Genomic DNA, 20594 nt, shown 5'->3' with positions numbered 1-20594 from the left:
ATTTTTCTTGTACTCGGCTCTAATGTCCACAGTGGGGAAAATGAGAGGAAAAAAATGCAATTTATATCTATTCAATCAAGTGGGAGGAAAACATTTACTCCTAGGAAAGGCTTTCTCTTTCTTCTCTTATACAGCAATTCAATTTAATTTCTCCCACATTTTCTTCCTTCTGTTACCAGAGCTATAAAGTCAAAGTGTGTATATCCTCCACTTGCTAGTAAAACTTCTCTATGACGGTTCATTTTTTAAAGTCCAAAGTAGGATATTGATTCTCAAACTTCTTGGTCTCAGAACCCCTTTACACTCTTAAAACTTCATGAGGACTACAGGTGGGTCCTATCTATCAATATTTACCACACTAGAAATTAAAACTGAGAAATGTTATTATATTAGTAGTCATGACACTAATAATATTAATCAAAATATAAGTATTATATAAATAACAATAAACATTACATATTTACATAAATGACACTTTTTCCAAAACAAAATAGTTTGGGGAGTGGCAAATGTTCTATATGATTATAGATCTCTTTAACATCTTGTTTAATAGAAGATGGTTGTATTCTCATATCTGTTTTCTATATTCAATCTGTTGTGATATCACATGTCATGTGGCTTTTGTAAACCTCTGTGACATACTCATGAGAAAAAAACTGACAGATAAATAACATTAGCAATGTTATAAAAATACTTTCGTCCTTATGAATCCCCTGAAAATCTTTCAAGTTTTCCTAGGGTTCCCCAGACCACTCATTGAGAATCCCTGTTCAAGGGAAATCACAAACTGATTATGAATTGTGCAAATTCCTTACCATCTCTTTGTCTCACCATCTCAATTTCTATTCTGAAAAAGAGATATTTAAACAACCTAACTTCTAACATCATTCCAGCTCTACAATTTCCTGATTTAGTAAACTTTTCCATATCCGATGCCTTCTCTTAACCCAGCATTAACTCCTTTAAATTTGAGTTTGCATAGTCCAATTTCATGGAATCCTGCTTAATTTTACTCACTGAACATTTCTTTTAGCAGCTCAGCTAGTGTTATATCCCTTTTCATTCAAGGCAGTTCTGCTAGGAAATCTTTAGGCTAATAAAATCTCAGTCCTTTCAGAAGTTAGCTTTTTAAAATAAATTTAAAATAACATAGCAGTTTTAAATGATTGAGATAAATAAACAGTCTGGACAAAGGTCACAGATTTTAATTATAGAATTTGTTCCCACTGCCTGTCCTTTAAATATTGGTGTTCTTCAGAGATTTACCCCAAATTGACTTCTCATCCCATCCTTCACACGCTCTTTGGGCTGTCAGATTCTCTTTCTGGCTTCAGCTATAGGATGGTTGCTCTAAATGTATATCTCCTGCCTAAATCCATTTCCAGTTCTCCCTTCTGCCTGGACATCTAACTACCAACTGGACATCTCCTCTTAAATGTGCCTGAGCACATTAAACTCAAACTGGAAACATTACCTATCACCAATAACTAATTATTCCTCCTATGTCTCCGTTTTTTTTTTTTTTGTTTTTTTTTTATCTCCAGTTTTAAATATCAGCTTCACCATCCACTCAGTCTCCCAAAGCAGTTATCTGGTCATCACTCAAATCTCCTCCCCCTTCACCACCCATATCCAATTGAAACCAAGAGGTCTCTGCCACCTTCTCTCTTTCCTAGATTATCATATTAACCTAATTGGTTTTATTCATCCCAGTCCTGTTTCCCTCCTGTTTTCCTTCTATAACACAACCATCACACACAGGGTGAATCATCTTCACACTACTGTGTAGAATCCCCTAATTGCTTCCTTTTGCCCTTAGATCAAGTCTGGACTCCTTTGTTGTTGTTCAGTCACTCAGTTGTGTTTGACTCTTTGCGACCCCATAGACTGCAGCATGCCAGGCTTCCCTGTCCATCACTATCTCCTGGAGTTTGTTCAAACTCATATCCATTGAGTCGGTGATGCCATTCAACCGTCTCATCCTCTGTCATCCCCTTCTCCTCCTGCCTTTAATCTTTCCCAGCATCATGGTCTTTTCTAATGAGTCAGCTCTTCGCATCAGGTGGCCAAAGTATTGGCGCTTCAGCATCAGCCCTTCCAATGAATACTGGACTCCTAATGTGGCAAAAACAGGAATCATGCAGCTCTGCCCCCTTTTAGCCTATTTCCTACCCTGCTTCACCATCTTCCCCTGGATGCAACCATAAAGTAGTTTTCAGTTTCATATTCTACTTCAGCTTCAAGTTCCTAGAACATGGTAGGTACTTAATAAATATTTGCTTGATTGAGTTAAATTATAATCATGCAAAATACGTTGTAAGCAGTAGCTATGCTTTTGTGATATAAAGAAAAAAAATATTCAGAAATGGTTCCAGGTTTCTGCTGTAAGAGTAAATGTAATAGTTATACCATGAAGGTTGATGAATAATTCTACTTGCCATATTTCAGCTGGGTTAGAAATGCCTGTCACATCTCAGTGTGATTTGTACTTTGATAATCCTTAAAAGGTTTAGAGTTGAATAACCTTTATATAAAGATCTTGTAAGGGCTTTAAAAGGAGATACTGTAATTTATTCTTCTTTAATAATTACCTGCCACTTGGCCCTATTAATAACTATCCTTGAATTTTATCTGTTTTTATTTACATAATTAGTAAATATGTAAATAACTATTTACATATTTCCAAAACTATATAATGAGATCTATACACTTCTCAAGGTTTCCTAGATGGTGCTAGTGGGCAAGAACCTGCCTGCCAATGCAGGTGACCTAAGAGAGGCAGGTTTGATCTCTGGGTCGGGAAGATCATCTACTGGAGGAGGTCATGGCAACCCACTCCAGTATTCATGCCTAGAGAATCCAATGGACAGAGGAGCCTGACAGGCTATGGTCCTTTGGGTCGCACAGAGTCGGACACAACCGAAGCAACTCTGCAAGATTGCACCCATATACTTATCTATGAAGCATATTTTTTCAGTTCAGTTCAGTTGCTCAGTTGTATCCAACTCTTTGTGACCTCAAGGACTGCAGCACACCAGCCTTCCCTGTCCATCACCAACTCCCGGAATTTGCTTAAACTCATGTCCATTGAGTTGGTGATGCCATCCAACCATCTCATCCTCTGTCGTCCCCTTCTCTTCCTGCCTTCAGTCTTTCCCAGCATCAGGGTCTTTTTCCACTTAGTCAGTTCTTTGCATCAGGTGGCTAAAATATTGTATCTTTTATACCTTCTGACAAAATTACTTACAGAAATCTATTTTTATTTAGAATAAATAAAAACCTCTGAATAAATCAGGGCTCTTGCCCCAGAATGAAAGTACCACTGGTACTGAAACTGTACATTCATGATTCAATGAATGATTATCTAAAACAGGCCTGAAGAAGGAGCAGACCTAGGAGGAGGAGGAGAAGAAATAGCAACAAATGTCTGAGACTTCGTGTTGGGGTGTTTTCCCCACCAAACCCGTGACAATCATGAGTCTGACACTGCTTTTTTTTTTTTTTTTTGGTCTTATTATCAAACATAGACTTGTCTACCCTAGTGGAGTTTCTCTTTCAAATTCCTCCTGATTAAAAAACAAACAGAACTGATTAAAAAACAGAACAAACATAAAGCCCCAAGCCTCCATGCATTCTGCGGTGGAACACTACCTTTCTTCATATGGGATCCATTAAGGCAAACATGTGACGTTTGTGGTTAGGCTGTGATTTCCCTTAATAGTGACTGATGCTGGGGAAAAGCCAAAAGCTTCCCTGTGTAGCAATCTTAGGTTTTGTCAACACCCTCAGAGCAAAGAGAAGCCAGTTTTGGGCCAACCCAACATCAATAACACTTCCCTGAAGCTGTAAATAGAAGATAGTCCCTGCTGATACAACATCAGGCCAACACCCAGAGCAGCATATGTGCTCATTAGTAACACTGACAATGACTGCCTACAGCCTGTTGTCAGAAAAATAAAAATAAACACCCTCAGATGATGTTTGGTTTTTACGTGCTGAGAGCAATCTCCCAGGGCTAGTTTCCAGTAGTAAGACACCAAAAGTCCTACTGTTACATACACACACGTTTTTCAGAGTAAAAATTGATTTAACATGTTGATCAGGATATTCATAAGTTGTAAAATGTTGGGTTAAATGTTATTTAACGGATATTCCTAGAGAATGTACTATGTGCTAAGCACTTTGCTTGGCCCTGGGTAGTTTATGAAGTTTAGAGCACAGTCCCTGCCTTCAGGTAGCATGACTTTAACAGGGAAAGCCGTGAGTATCATGACTGGCATCACACTAGTGCTTCGAACAAGGGGCTCTGGGAAACAAAGAAGAATGTGGTTATTTGGAAAGGAGGAAAAGAATCGAGAGAATGGGTGACACCTGAATCAATATTACCAGATGATTAGGAGTTTTCTGAGAAAGGAAGAGGAAAAGAGGAGAGGTCTACATTGAAATAGTCCATGCAAACAGTGTGAAAGTGCACAAGGCATGCTGAGTATCTCAGCGGAGAATAAAGAGTAGCTACGGATCTGCAATATGTGAACCGTGAACTTCCTGATGTTCAAGCTGGTTTTAGAAAAGGCAGAGGAACCAGAGATCAAATTGCCAACATCCGCTGGATCATCGAAAAAGCAAGAGAGTTCCAGAAAAACATCTATTTCTGCTTTATTGACTATGCCAAAGCCTTTGACTGTGTGGATCACAATAAACTGTGGGAAATTCTGAAAGAGATGGGAATACCAGACACCTGACCTACCTCTTGAGAAATCTGTATGCAGGTCAGGAAGCAACAGCTAGAACTGGACATGGAACAACAGACTGGTTCCAAACAGGAAAAGGAGTATGTCAAGGCTGTATACTGTCACCCTGCTTATTTAACTTATATGCAGAGTACATCATGAGAAACGCTGGACTGGAAGAAACGCAAGCCGGAATCAAGATTGCCGGGTGAAATATCAATAACCTCAGATATGCAGATGACACCACCCTTATGGCAGAAAGTGAAGAGGAACTAAAAAGCCTCTTGATGAAAGTGAAGTGGAGAGTGAAAAAATTGGCTTAAAGCTCAACATTCAGAAAACGAAGATCATGGCATCCGGTCCCATCACTTCATGGCAAATAGATGGGGAAACACTGGAAATAGTGTCAGACTTTATTTTTTGGGCTCCAAAATCACTGCAGATGGTGACTGTAGCCATGAAATTAAAAGATGCTTACTCCTTGGAAGGAAAGTTATGTCCAACCTAGATAGCATATTCAAAAGCAGAGACATTACTTTGCCAACAAAGGTCCGTCTAGTCAAAGCTATGGTTTTTCCTGTGGTCATGTATGGATGTGAGAGTTGGACTATGAAGAAGGCTGAGTGCCAAAGAATTGATGCTTCTGAACTTTGGTGTTGGAAAAGACTCTTGGGAGTCCCTTGGACTGCAAGGAGATCCAACCAGTCCATTCTGAAGGAGATCAGCCCTGGGATTTCTTTGGAAGGAATGATGCTAAAGCTGAAACTCCAGTACTTTGGCCATCTCATGCAAAGAGTTGACTCATTGGAAAAGACTCTGATGCTGGGAGGGATTGGGGGCAGGAGGAGAAGGGGACGACAGAGGATGAGATGGCTGGATGGCATCACTGACTCGATGGACGTGAGTTTGAGTGAACTCCGGGAGTTGGTGATGGACAGGGTGGCCTGGCGTGCTGCAATTCATGGGGTCGTAAAGAGTCAGACACAACTGAGCAACTGAATTGAACTGAACTGAAGGATCTCTTAGTCTAAGGAAATGGCTCCCAAACTGTGGTCCAAACAGTGACGCAGCAGCATCAGGAATACCTGGGAGCTTGTGCAACGTGCAAACTTTTATGCCCCACCCCAGACCTGTTGAATCAAAAACTCTAGGGCTGCACTTTAACAGCATTTAAAATCTGCATATTACTTTATACTTATCTTTCCAAATCACGTATTCGCCTATCTTCTAAATTACCAGGTGCTTCCTAACTATGATTCAAACTGTAGAAGCCCTAAAATAATTCAATCATATTAAAAGAAAAGCAGAACAAGGGCACATAAAAAACACTATATGTATAGCTAGAAATACTATCCAAAGTCAGACAACAAACTGGAAAAAAATGTCTGCAAGCTACATCACAAAGGGCTTCTCTCCCTAATATATAAGGACTTCTGTAAATATAGAAGAAAAAAATCTAGCAGTTCAATAGCAAAATGAGTGAGGAGTACTAACTCTGTCCAGAAGGAAAATAAACATGTATCTCAAGCATAGGAAATAAACTCAACCTCATCCGTGATAAAAATGTACAAACTAAAACTACTGTTACATGCCAATTTAAAAACTGACAAAAATCTGAAGTTTGATGTTGATGAGGATATAGGGGGAAAGGCGTTCCTACTATGGAGGTGGGATTGTAAAATGATATACCTGCAATGGTAATAACCATTTTGGCAATTTGGCAATAACCATCAAAATTAAAAACATGTTTATCCTATGACCCAACAATCTCATTTCTGATAAATATTCTGAAATAACTGCACATGTACAAAATGAAATATGTACAAGGCTACTCATTTCAGTAGGTGTAAAAGCAAAAGTTTGAGGATAGCATAAATGGCCACCACAAAGGGACAAAATGAAAGTGTTAGTCGTTCAGTCGTGTCCAGTTCTTTGCGATCCCATGGACTGTAGCCCACCAGGCTCCTCTGTCCACAGAATTTTCCAGGCAAGAATTCCGTAGTGGGTTGCCATTCTCTTATCCAGGGGACATTCCTGAGCCAGGGATCAAACCTGGGTATCCTTCAGGGAGACTGAGCAACTAGCACTACTACTGCTATACTACGACTACAAGGGACAAAATAAATTTTGACTTAATCCATAGAGTGGAGATTTGCATAGTTTAAAATTTTTCAAGTATATTTTTTTATATATGGATAAGGAAACAGTTCCTAAAAGTACTGCTAAGCTAAAAAAAGCAAAAATAAATAAATAAAATCTGCATTTTAATAATTCTTCCTGGTGGTTTTGATGGAAGCTGAAGTTTGAGAGCCAGTAACGTAGGGGCACAAAGTAGACGGAGGTATCAAAAGCATGTGACCTACAACAGGGATAAAGAGGCCAGACTTTGGAGACAGACAAATCTGGATTCAAATATTTGCTCTGCATCTTACTGGCTTTGTAACAAGATACACGACAGTACTGGGAAAGATACTTAAAATCTTTGAGCTTTAAATGTCCCATCTCCTGATTGGGGGTGACATACTATTACAAGACTTTAATAAAATTTTTGTAAAGTGTTCAGTTCACTCACACTGGCATATAGCAAAAGATAGATAACAATTTTAATAAGAACATAGTTGTGACAAAGTTCTATATTAGACATGCAAAATTTGAGATAACTGTAGTATAACCCAGTGACAGAATCCAAGAGAAGCCTGAAAATGTGTATAGAGGCCTCAGAGAGAGACTGAAACTGAAGAACCATATGGGAAGGACACAAAATATAGGCAGTAGCTGCCACCATGTGAGTGGTCAAGATTATACAAGGAGAGCGCAGAAGAGAAAAGGACACCAACACTGAAGAGTATGATGAAGAACAGTCAGCTTGAAAAGGAGCTTCAGAAAGCAAGCACAGGACAAGGTGAGACCCAGGAGCCAATGCGGTCAAAGAGGCCAAAAGAAGAGTGTCAAGAGAAGCAGATTAACAGTATCAAATATCACTAAGTTTAAAGAGATAGAGATGATAATAGAGGATAGATAGATCGACAGATGGATAGTAAACAGATAAGGAGGAGGGAAGGAGGGACAGGAAGAGGAAGGGAGGAAAGAAGGAAGAGGGGGGATGTCATTGCACTGGGTAGTTAAGAGGTGATGTCAAACTTCTGAGAAGGAATTCCATCTTGAAGAAGCAGAAGCCTGACCCTTATAGACTGAAAAGAGAAACCAAGATGAGGATCAAAAACTAACCTTGAAAAATTAAGTTGTGATGGAAAGAAGAAAAATTGGGTGGCAAAATCAGTGGAGATCAGAATATGAACAATATCTTTAAGGAAACAAAGATGATCATAGAGTTGCAGGCTGAAGAAAGAAGTCAGTGATGAAGAAGAAAGTGAAGTTACAAGCAAGCGAGAAGGGAGTGAGTAAGGAAGGGCAATGGATGGGAACAGGTAGAACCTTTAGCATTGAAAAGGAACAAGAGCAATTTTAATCTGAAGCAGAAAACAGACTGAGTAAAATCGTAGCTTGGGGATGAAGGAGGAAAATGGGGGAAAGGGTAAGGTGATGGTGCTGGACACAGAACAGGCACTTGTTTCTTTAGTTCTACTCACTGCTACCGAGTTGAGGCTAAGCTGAGGATGACACAAGTTCAAAAAGTTAAAACATATCACAACTCTCAGCACGTAACTAGAGTGACATCATCCTTGAGAAGTTTCCATATAACCACAGTATTATCAAAAGATCGAAAATACTCTCAGCCACCAACCATACCTATGACAGACATCCTTTTTCGGAAATTGTTAAAATCCAAAAAGGCAAGCAATTGGTAAGTAACTAGTGTTCCCAATTCTTCTATTGTTATTGTCTCTGGGGTCCGAGACTTAAAGATGAACCCCAAATTTTTTGCAGCAGTCACTAGAGCGCCTTCATCAGGTGACTGAACTTGGTAAATCAGCTGTCCTAAAAGGAAAAGAAACAAGTGGATTAAATAACAAAAAGAAACAGATTATTAATATGATGATAGTAACATTCACAGAACAACCAACATCAATTTCAACTCATTCTATAAGACCCACCCCAAGTGTCGGCTCTAGAAATTAGACTTTTTCCACTCACTAACCAGCTGACCAGGCACCAGTCCTATGGAACTTTCAGGACACCATACATAACACCATGCATAAGAGCCCTGTCAGCTTACAGGAAAAAACTCATTCCTGAGCCTGCCTCCTTCCTATGTGGAAAGTTTCTTAGGTCAGAGACCGCACCTTTGTATTTTCAGTGACTAGAAACAGCCAAGAAAGTTTCACAAACTAAAACACTTAATATAAATTAACTCACATAATCCTCATGGCACTGAGGGAGGGATTATTAAAATTATTACAGGCATATCTCAGATACATTGCAGATTTGGTTCCAGACCACTGCAAAAAAGCAAATATTGCAATAAAGCGATTCACATGAATTTTTTGGTTCCTCAGTGCATATAAAAATTACATTTACATTATACTGTTGTCTGTTATGTGTGCAATAGCATTATGTATAAGAATATACATACTTAATTTAAAAATACTTTATTGTGAAAAAAAATGTTAATAATCTGAGTCTTAGGTGATTCATAATATTTTGGCAATAGTAACATCAAAAAATCACTGATCACAGATCACCATGAGAAATACATGTGTTTGTCACTAGTCATGTCTGACTCTTTGTGACCCCATGCACTGTAGCCTGCCAAGTTTCTCTGTTCACGGGATTGTCCAGGCAAGAATACTGGAGTGAGTTGCCATTTTTTCTCCAGGGGATCTTCCCCACTCGAGGATCGATCTTGGGTTTCCTGCATTGCAGGCAGATTCTTTACCAGCTGAGCCATCAGGTGAAAAAGTTTGAAATATTAAAAGAATTACCAAAATGTCACATAGTGACACAAAGTGAGCAAATGCTGTTAGAAAAATGGTGCCAATAAACTTGCTCGATGCAGGGTTGGCACAAATCTTCAATTTGTAGAAAACACAATATATGTGAAGTGGAATAAAGTGAAGCACAACAAAATGAGGTATGCCTGTATTTCCACTTTATACTGGTAAAACGTACGAAAATGTTATGCGACTTTTGCAAGATAACACACCAGAGTGATGATGCAGACATCCCAAATTCCTCTTCAGTCTGCTACTAGTGATCTTTTTATGAAAATACATCAAAGAAATCCCTTGAAATATAAGGAATCAAACCAAGATATTAATGATTGGTACCTGATATTGTGTATGTGCTGGAGTGGGAGTAAGAGGAGAGAAGAGAGGAAAAGAATGAAGTGTGGGAAAAAAATAAAAATACACTTAAAACCCAGCATGAATAAAGTAAGCTCTTCTATATAAAAGTATCTTTGTATGTAAAAATAAATTAGAAAAAATTAGGCAGAGCTAGATCCATATTTACTGACTTATAATAATGTCCAAGATAAATTGTTAAGAAAACTGGTTGCATATTAATCTATGTACTAGAATTTTTTTTGTTAAAAAAAAACTACTTACATATCTATCCATATATATGTGCGTATATGTATAAGCAAGTAGAAAGTGTGAAATCATGTACACCAAATGTTAATATTAGTTACCTCTCTGCTGCTGCTGCTGCTAAGTCACTTCAGTCATGTCTGACTCTGTGCGACCCCATAGACGGCAGCCCACCAGGCTCCCCGTCCCTGGGATTCTCCAGGCAAGAACACTGGAGTGGGTTGCCATTTCCTTCTCCAATGCATGAAAGTGAAAAGTGAAAGTGAAGTCACTCAGTTGTGTCCAACTCTTCACTACCCCATGGACTGCAGCCTACCAGGCTCCTCTGTCCATGTGATTTTCCAGGCAAGAGTACTGGAGTGGGTTGCCATTGCTTCTCCGAGTTACTTCTCTAGAGATTGAATTAAAGTTCATGGAAGAAATTACTATCTTTGCCTTTATAAATCTTTATGTTGTATGGCTTCATTTGCTACAATAGGCATAAATTAATTTTTGAAATTAAAAAAAATTGAAGCAATTACTTCATCTATTATGAAATGACATGGTAACTTCCACTTCTGGAAACATGGTGGACTAGGTTCCAGGATCAATCTCCTCTGTTAGAACCAGCTATAGATTCTATAAATAAAAAGCATTTAAATATTTTTGCATGTACTCAGGACTGGCAAGAAAGCAGCAGTTGCTCAGGTCAAAGACTGAGGGAAAAAAAAATACAGTTGGAATAAAGGATGCGCATTTTTGAAACTAACTGGTTTCCAGTATCTCAGGGCTTTGGTTAGAAAAGACACAGGCCAGGGAAAGAAGTCTAATAGGAGATCACTTCTTAAAACTGAGCACCCTCACTCCTCAAAAGCATGTTCTCTCAGTATGAAGGTAAACTGGAAAACAGTGCCCATTTTAAGAGTACCTATAAGGAAAACTGTCTATTTATAAGAGAAAAAAATACGCTGAAAATTCATAACAGAAAACTGACTTTCATGTATATTTGCATCCTAAATTCACAGATCACCCAGATATTGTGAATTTAGATTGAAAATATACATTAGTGACTAAGTGAAAGTCACTCAGTCATGTTTGACTCTTTGCAACCCCATCGACTACACAGTCCATGGAATTCTCCAGGCTAGAATACTGGAGTGGGTAGCCTTCCCCTACTCCAGAGGATCTTTCCAACCCAGGGATTGAACCCAAGTCTCCCGCATTGCAGGTGGATTCTTTACCAGCTGAACCACAAGGGAAGCCCAAATAGTGTCTAAAGGAAATGCAAATCCTTTCTTGGAGAAACCAGTCTTAGCCTCAGAACCTGAAAAATTTCTACAAATGAAGTCCCAAATAAAATGGCCAAGATATAATTAGAACCAACAGAAAGAACAGAGAGAATAATATCCCTAAAAACTTTAGATATTGAAGTGATCAGAAATACTACAAACAATGGATTTCAAAAAATAAAAGAGATAAAATTAATCAGATTTGAAAAAAGAATTAAAGACTTAATAGAAGTCAAAAACAGCAGATTAAATACTACTAGAAAGAATTTGTGTACAGGGGGAAAAATGGAGAAAATTCCAGAATATATCCGAGAGAGACAAAGAAAGGAAAAAAATCAAAGAATTATTAAAAGACATAGAGAATAAAGTGAGAATGTTACACACTAAAGATCCATTACAAAGAGAAAATGAGTCAGAGTCCATATTTGAAGAAATAATATGGCTAAGGAAATTCCAGAAGTGATAAAAGACAACATTCTATGGACTCAAGAATCTCAATGAATTCTAAGCAATACAAATATTTTAAAAATTCACACCTACACTAAGAATATGAAAGAAGAAGAAATCTCAAGTCTATGCCTTGACCAGTAACACTGAAGAAGCTGAAGTTGAACAGCTCTATGAAGACCTACAAGACCTTCTAGAACTAACACCCAAAAAAGATGTCCTTTTCATTATAGGGGACTGCAATGCAAAAGTAGTAAGTCAAGAAACACCTGGAGTAACAGGCAAATTTGGCCTTGGAGTACAGAATGAAGCAGGGCAAAGGCTAATAGAGTTTTGCCAAGAGAACACACTGGTCATAGCAAACATCCTCTTCCAATAACACAAGAAGAGACTCTACACATGGACATCACCAGATAGTCAACACCAAAATCAGCTTGATTATATTCTTTGCAGCCAAAGATGGAGAAGCTCTATACAGTCAACAAAAACAAGTCAAAACAAGCAAAAACAAGTCTCAAGTCAGCCTGTTGAGAAACCTGTATGCAGGTCAGGAAGCAACAGTTAGAACTGGACATGGAACAACAGACTGGTTCCAAATAGTACGTCAAGGCTGTATATTGTCACCTGCTTATTTAACTTATATGCAGAGTACATCATGAGAAATGCTGGGTTGGAGGAAGCACAAGCTGAAATCAAGATTGCTGGGAGAAATATCAATAACCTCAGATATGCAGATGACACCACCCTTATGGCAGAAAGTGAAGAACTAAAGAGCCTCTTGATGAAAGTGAAAGAGGAGAGTGAAAAAGTTGGCTTAAAGCTCAACATTCAGAAAACTAAGATCATGGCATCCGGTCCCAACACTTCATGGCAGATAGATGGGGACACAGTGGAAACAGTGGCTGACTTTATTTTGGGGGGCTCCAAATCACTGCAGATGGTGAGTGCAACCATGAAATTAAAAGATGCATACTCCTTGGAAGGAAAGTTATGACCAACCTAGACAGCATATTAAAAAGCAGAGACATTCCTTTGTCAACAAAGGTCCATTTAGTAAAGGCTATGGTTTTTCCAGTGGTCATGTATGGATGTGAGAGTTGGGCTATAAAGAAAGCTGAGCGCTGAAGAATTGATGCTTTTGAACTGTGGTGTTGGAGAAGACTCTTGAGAGTCCCTTGGACTTCAAGGAGATCCAACCAGTCCATCCTAAAGGAGATCAGTCCCGAGTGTTCATTGGAAGGACTGATGTTGAAGTTGAAACTCCAATATTTTGGCCACTTGATGCGAAAAGCTGACTCATTTGAAAAGACCCCCATGCTGGGAAAGATTGAGGGCAGGAGGAGAAGCGGACGACAGAGGATGAGATGGTTGGATGGCATCACCAATTCAATGGACATGGGTTTGGGTGGACTCTGGGAGTTGGTGATGGACAGGGAGGCCTGGCGTGCTGCCGTTCATGGGGTCACAAAGGGTCGGACATGACTGAGCAACTGAACTTAACTGAACCAGGGAGAAAGGACTGATCACCTTCAAGTCACAACTGAACTAACAGCTGACCATGCAGTAACAGAAATAGCAGTCAAAATATAGTTAAATTTCTTCAGTGTGCTGAGAAAATTGTCACCTTAAACCTTTGCACACAACAAACATCATTCAAGAATACGAATGAGCCAGGGGAAGAGGGATTATGGGAGAGAAGGAATTGAGAGTTTGGGATTAGCAGATGCAAACTATCATATACAGGATAGGTAAAAAATTAAGGTCCTACTGTATAGCCCAGGGAACTATATTCAATATACTCTGAAAAGAATATAAAAAAGAATGTATATATATACATACATATATGTGTGTGTGTGTATATATGTATATATAACTGAGTCACTTCACTGTATAGCAGAAATTAAACACAATATTTTAAATTAACTATACTTCAGAAAAAAAAATTTTTTAAGAATGGGATGAAATAAAGTTGTTTTCAAAGCTTTTCAGAGTTTACTACCAGTAGCTTCTGCCTAAAAGAAATTCTAAAGAATACATTTTTGACCAGCAGAAGCTCAGTGATTGGACAGCATTAAAGAGCATAGAAATAAGTAAATATATGAGTAAATCTAAGTAAACTGACTGTAAAAACCATAAAAATAACCTCTTGAGGGACTGAAAAAGAAAATATATAAATCAGGACAGAGTTTATTAGTATTTAAGTGTTTTAATGTCCTTATTTTGTTCACAAAGGCTTAGGCTATGTTGAGTCAATTATGCTAAAAGTTCTAGGCTATTAACTAAGAATACAAATAAGAGTATATTATTTTCAAGGCAGTAGAAATAAAATTGAACTAAATCTATAAGACTGGAAGAGGCAGACAAATGATAGGGCAAATATAAAATACAAAGTAAGATGGTAGAAGGACATCTATCAGTAACTACAGTAATTATATATTAAATTGTTGCTGCTGTTGTTTAGTCACTAAATTGTATCTGACTCTTTTGTAACCTCATGGACTGTAGCCCACCAGGCTCCTCTGCTCATGGGATTTCCCAGGCAAGAATGCTGGAGTGGTTTGCCAGTTTTCTTCTCCAAGCCCCGTGATCAAACCTGTGTCTCCTGCATTGGCAGGAGGACTCTTTACCACTGAACCATAGGGAAGTCCATATATTAAATACTTAGAACCTAAACATATTGATCATCAACAATGGGTAATTGGCTAAATGTTCTATTTAAGATTTGGTTTAGTTAACCTAGATATTCTTTTAAATTTCAAAAATTTTGCCATTTATAAGAGATGTGTCTAGAACATTAAAAAAAAAGAATGGCAGGAAAGAGTATGGAAAGCTGAACAATGCAAATACTAACAAGAGGGAAACATCAATAACTATATTGGATCAGACAAAATAAACATCTATAACTATACTAACATCAGACAAAATAAACTTTAAGGCAAACGTGTTACTAGAGATAAAAAAAGTAAATATATATTGATAGATGTTTTCATTTAAAAAAAATTTAACTCTAAACTAGTATCTAATAATGTGATCTTAAATATACAAAGCAAACATTAGCAAAACAAAGTAGAATTAATGAACACACAATTACTGTGCATCTAACTACGCTTGTGGCTTCCCTGGTGGCTCAGCTGGTAAAGGATCCGCCTACAACGCGGGAGACCTGGGTTTGATCCATGGGTTGGGAAGGTCCCCTGGAGAAGGGAAAAGCTCCCCACTCCAGTATTCTGGCCTGGAGAATTCGCAGAGAGTCGGACATGACCGAGCGACGTTCACTTTCACTATACCAAAGTGATTTAAATACATTCTCATTAATCAAGAAATCAAGTACTCAAAAGAATCCAGAGAGGGAGAAGATTAAACAATACCATTAAGACACAGTATCTAGTAGATATATTAAGAACCCCATTTTCAATAACTGGATAATGCACATTTATTTCAAGCACACACAAAACACAGAAACTGAATACATCTCAAGCCATAAAGCAAGCTTCGACAAATTTTAAAGGACTGATTTTAAGGCAATAAGAAAAATTTTCTAAATTTTTTATCTCTTTAATTGACATCTACCTAAATAGAAAAAAACTTGTATTGAAGCCTTTGTACCTTCCACTTCTCTGCTTCTGAAATTCCTGGCAAAGGGAATGAGAAGATCAACTTTCCCAAATGTCTCCATGAAACAAAGAGCACTCACTTAAAATAAAAGCAATACCCTCAGCTATAAATTATAGAGTCATGTAGTTTTAAGTTCATCAGATTTGGGTTCTGTTCTTTATCATAACTAACATTTATGTAAGTAAGGTTTATATTTTCCAGTGCTCTTGAACATACATGGATTTAAGTCATCTATCCTATAATTAGAGCTTTAAAAGGAGGAAAAAAATGTAATTTCCCCTTATTTAGTATTGTAATTCTTCACCGAGAATTTGAAATCTCAAAGGAAAAAACTGAAATAGTTGAAATGATACACACATTTACTTCTCTTCACTTCAAAATGCTTTTATATGGCAGAAGAGATTAGTCCATATCCACGAGAACAGGTACAACTTAGTAGTAATAATACTAAAATGTTAGTAAGAATGTAAAGGTACTAGAACTCTCATATACTGACAGTAGGAATGTAAAATGATACTCCATTTTTGGAAAATAGTTGGGCAGTTTCTTAAACACACCTATGCTATGATCAGGCAATTTCCATTCCTAAGTATTTACGAAAAACAAATTTGTTAACTTTTTTAAAGACGTAAAAATGTTTATGGCAGCTTTACTCATAATAATCCAAAGCTAGAAAATAACCTAAATGTCTGAACAGAGGGCTGGGGAAGAATAAAAGTGGTAAACATATTCATACAGTGAAATGTTACTCAAATTTAAAAAAATGGACTACTGACTGATATGACAACATGGATGAATGACAAAAACATTACACTGTATGAAAGAAGCCAGACACAAAAGAATACATACTGTATGATTCCATTTATATGAAGTATTACTATAAGAACAGGCAAAACTCATCTTTGATGATAAAAATCAGGATAGTGGTTGCTTGGGCAGTGGCTGGTGATGTGGACTAGAAAGGAACATGAGTAATCTTTCTTGAATGATGGAAAATATTAATACTTTGATCGGGGAGGTGGTTACATGGGTGTATATAATGGTCAAAATTCATTAAACAATACACTTAAGATTTGTGTTTTATTGCATTTAATTATATCACAACAGACAGAATGGACTTTTGGGCACAGTGAGGGAGGGAGAGGGTGGAACGAAGAGAGTAGCATTGAAAATACACATTACCATATGTAGAATTAGATAGCTGGTAAAAATTTGCTATGTGATGCAAGGAGCTCAAATCAGGTGCTCTGTGACAACCTGGAGGGGTGGGAAGGGGTGGGAGAGAGGCTTATAAGGGAGGCAACATATGTTTCCTCATGGCTGATTTGTATTGAGGTATGGTAGAGACCAACACAATATTGTAGGGCAATTATCCTCCAATTAAAAATTGATTTAAATATTAAAATATCACAATATGAAAAAATTGTAGTGATACCATAAAAGAGGAATGAATATTTTCAGTGAACCAGAAACTTGAGAAATGTCTAAAAGATAAAAAGTAGATTTGATAAATGGATAAATAAGAAAGGAGAAAAACACAGTTCAAAGAATTTGAAAAAGAAAATTAATACAGAGTTAAAAGCAATGCCCAAAGTTTCTCCAAATCAGAATCAACAAAAGAGAAGAGCAGAAGTGATCTTAGGGGCACTAGAAATAAAATGAGTTGAAGAATTCCACTCAAGCTTGCCAGGACCACTTCGGCTCCTCCTCCTGCCAACTTCCTTCCAACAACAGGCTACAGTGATATTTGCCTCAAGATGAAACCTTGAAAATGTTCTTTTACACTAAGTACACAATCCACCTAAGGAACCTTTTATGGTTTTCATGCTGGGGCTGGAGACCAAAGCTGAAAACAGCCAGAAATAGCTTTAGAATCCCATACGGATTAGAGAAATTAATTAACAAAAGAAAGGGAGTCCATGACTGTGATACTTTCTTTTAGGCCAGACCTTAAGCACAACTTTCTCTGAAATGAGAGTTCTGACACAGAATCCTAGCACTAGATTTGAAAAAATAAGTTAAGCCCAGGTATCATATGAACTCCAGGAAGCAGGAAACTCCATGCCCAGAAGACGAGCAATATTTTGTGACTCTCCCCAACAATCTTGGGAGACAGGCCGTTATCAGAACCTACATTCACCAAGAGGCAAACTGGGATGCTCAAACACAAATAAGAACAGGCAATAACAAACAATAAAACATTTGAGAACAACATGAAAGTTAGACACAGAACTCTAAAAACAACATTTCATAAAATGAAACAGCAGAGGAAACAAAAGATTTCAAATTAAGAATAATTAATATTCTCAAAGAGATCTAAGAAAATATTAAAATAAAATCAGATAGCTATTAAAATAGAACTTAAAAAATGAAATAAATGAAAGTAGAGATAAAAAAAAATTTACTTAAAGGCATTGTGATATCCTCAAATAAAAATGTCATTATTGGCATTAGTATTACAAACATCAGTTTAAGCATTGTTGTATGCAAATACGGTGTTCAGTCATAAAAAAAAAGTATCCCTTTTAACTGGTTTATCTAGGCCCTCATCTTTTTACTGTTCCTAATTTTTTTTTTCTTTTAAGTCTCTCCATACTTTTAGAAAACATTCAGTATACAAATAAATACAAAGAAAAGCTAGTAATAGGTAAAGCCCTTGTGCAATGCTGTATTTTGGATTAGAAAATCCTTCCAATTCCAAACATTTCAATGAAAATATACCTATTTAAAAAACGAGACTCAGACACACTTTGCACTTACCTGCACTATTTTCCTCTGACATTACAGTGTGGCAGAGTGCAAGTAACCTAAGGAATTCATGCACTTTGGGATCACCCAGTTCAATGGATTCCATCAAATGGTGGTCAAAAAATTGAAATGTTCTGTCTGCTTGAGGGCTGACTGAGAAACCCACAGTCTCTTTTTTCTGTAGGAGAACAACAACAACAAAACTGTAGACTTCATTCCAACGAAAGTCTTTTAAAATTCAAAAACACTTCCTCTAAGTATTTTTAGAGTTTGTATGACTTTTCAGCCTCCAAAGCCTGGCACTAAAATGGCTTTGTTTCCTCATTACTGTTAAATATCATCTTCTCATTTCAGAGCCATGTAAGCCTTCATTACCAGAGCAATAAACCTTCCAAAAGCATATGGGGAAGAAAAAAATCCAATGGCTATACAAATTCTCAAATATTTACTTCAACTCTAAAATACAAAGAAGCCCTAAAAATTAAAAGTTGATTTCAAAACCTACTTGATGGAAAAACTTGACCTGACTTGAACTCATTTTGGCAGCAATATCTGACCTGGAATAGTATGTGCATAATTATAGACTTTTTAAAATATCAGTTCAGTTCAGTTCAGTCGCTCAGTCATGTCTGACTCTTTGCAACCCCATGAATCGCAGCATGCCAGGCCTCCCTGTCCATCACCAACTCCCGGAGTTCACTCAGACTCACTTCCATTGAGTCAGTGATGCCATCCAGCCATCTCATCCTCTGTTGTCCCCTTCTCCTCCTGCCCTCAATCCCTCCCAGCATCAGAGTCTTTTCCAATGAGTTAACTCTTCGCATGAGGTGCCCAAAGTACTGGAGTTTCAGCTTTAGCATCATTCCTTCCCAAGAAATCCCAGGGCTGATCTCCTTCAGAATGGACTGGTTGGATCTCCTTGCAGTCCAAGGGACTCTCAAGAGTCTTCTCCAACACCACAGTTCAGAAGCATCAATACTTTGGCACTCAGCCTTCTTCACAGTCCAACTCTCACATCCATACATGACCACAGGAAAAACCATAGCTTGACTAGATGAACCTTACTTAGCATGAATTAGTATTTCAAGATATAAAAATATTAATGTGTTTGATTACTGAGTACTTCTCTGATCTCACTAAAGTAACTGCAAAATATTATGACAGAATTATGCCAGCCCAGGTTCAATGCATGATACTGGATGCTTGGGGCTGGTGCACTGGGACGACCCAGAGGGATGATATGGGGAGGGAGGAGGGAGGAGGGTTCAGGATGGGGAACACATGTATACCTGTGGCAGATTCATTTCGATATATGGCAAAACCAATACAATATTGTAAAGTTAAAAAATAAAATAAAAAAATTTAAAAAAGACAAAAAAAAAGAGTTCTGGAGATAGACAAGGGTGATGATAATATGAATGTACTTCATACCATTGAACTGTACACTTTTAAATGGTTATGATGGCCAATTTTATATGGGCACTGTGCCAGAATAAAAAATTAAATTAAAAAAATAAATAAATAAAGTAAAAAAAAATATTATGACAGAATTAAAATCAGGATCTTGAGATACTTGTACTCACACATTCACTGCAGCATAATTCACAATAGCCAAAAGGTAGAAACAACATTGGAGAAAACAATGGCACCCCACTCCAGAACTCTTGCCTGGAAAATCCCATGGACAGGGGAGCCTGGTAGGCTGCGGTCCATGGGGTCACTGAGTCGGACACGACTGAGGGACTTCACTTTCATTTTTCACTTTCATGCACTGGAGAAGGAAATGGCAGCCCATTCCAGTGTTCTTGCCTGGAGAATCCCAGGGACAGAGGAGCCTGGTAGGCTGCCGTCTATGGGGTTGCACAGTCAGATGCGACTGAAGCGACTTAGCAGCAGCAGCAGCAGAAACAACATAGGGCTTCCCTAGTGGTTCAGATGATAAAGAATCTGCCTGCAGTGCAGGAGACCTGGGTTTGATCCCTGGGTTGGAAAGATCCCCTGGAGAAGGGAATGGCTACCCACTCCAGTATTCTTGCCTGGAGAATTCCATGGACAGAGGAGCCTGACAGGGTACAGTCCATGGGGGCCACAAAGAGTCAGACATGACTAGGTGACTAACACTTTCACTTCACTTCAGAAACAAAAATAAAACATCCATCAAATGATGAATAAAGAATATGTATTTTTATATATCTATATATACACACATACACACACACACACAAAGAATATTATTCAGCCATAAAAAAGGAACCTTGTCTTTATGCTGCAACATGAATGAACCTTGAGGGCATTAC

General features: G+C 37.8%; 1 protein-coding gene across 8 annotated transcripts in view; it reads right to left on the bottom strand.

Moving 5' to 3' along the window:
- ATP8B4 (ATPase phospholipid transporting 8B4 (putative)) overlaps window positions 1–20594 on the bottom strand; it is a 348133-nt gene that overhangs the window by 72957 nt on the left and 254582 nt on the right. For all 8 annotated transcript variants that reach the window (XM_061428804.1, XM_061428800.1, XM_061428806.1 and 5 more), the window contains 2 exons: window positions 18310–18475; window positions 8481–8669 (listed from right to left, as the gene is read on the bottom strand). In XM_061428804.1, coding sequence (XP_061284788.1) covers window positions 8481–8669; window positions 18310–18475 — 355 coding nt within the window. The remainder of the gene's footprint in view (window positions 1–8480; window positions 8670–18309; window positions 18476–20594) is intronic.

This window comes from Bos javanicus, chromosome 10 (genome assembly GCF_032452875.1).
Source record: "Bos javanicus breed banteng chromosome 10, ARS-OSU_banteng_1.0, whole genome shotgun sequence".
In the NCBI taxonomy this organism is placed as follows: Eukaryota; Metazoa; Chordata; class Mammalia; order Artiodactyla; family Bovidae; genus Bos; species Bos javanicus.
The sequence above is the reverse complement of the archived record's forward strand: the minus strand, read 5'-3'. Positions and strand labels throughout refer to the sequence as shown.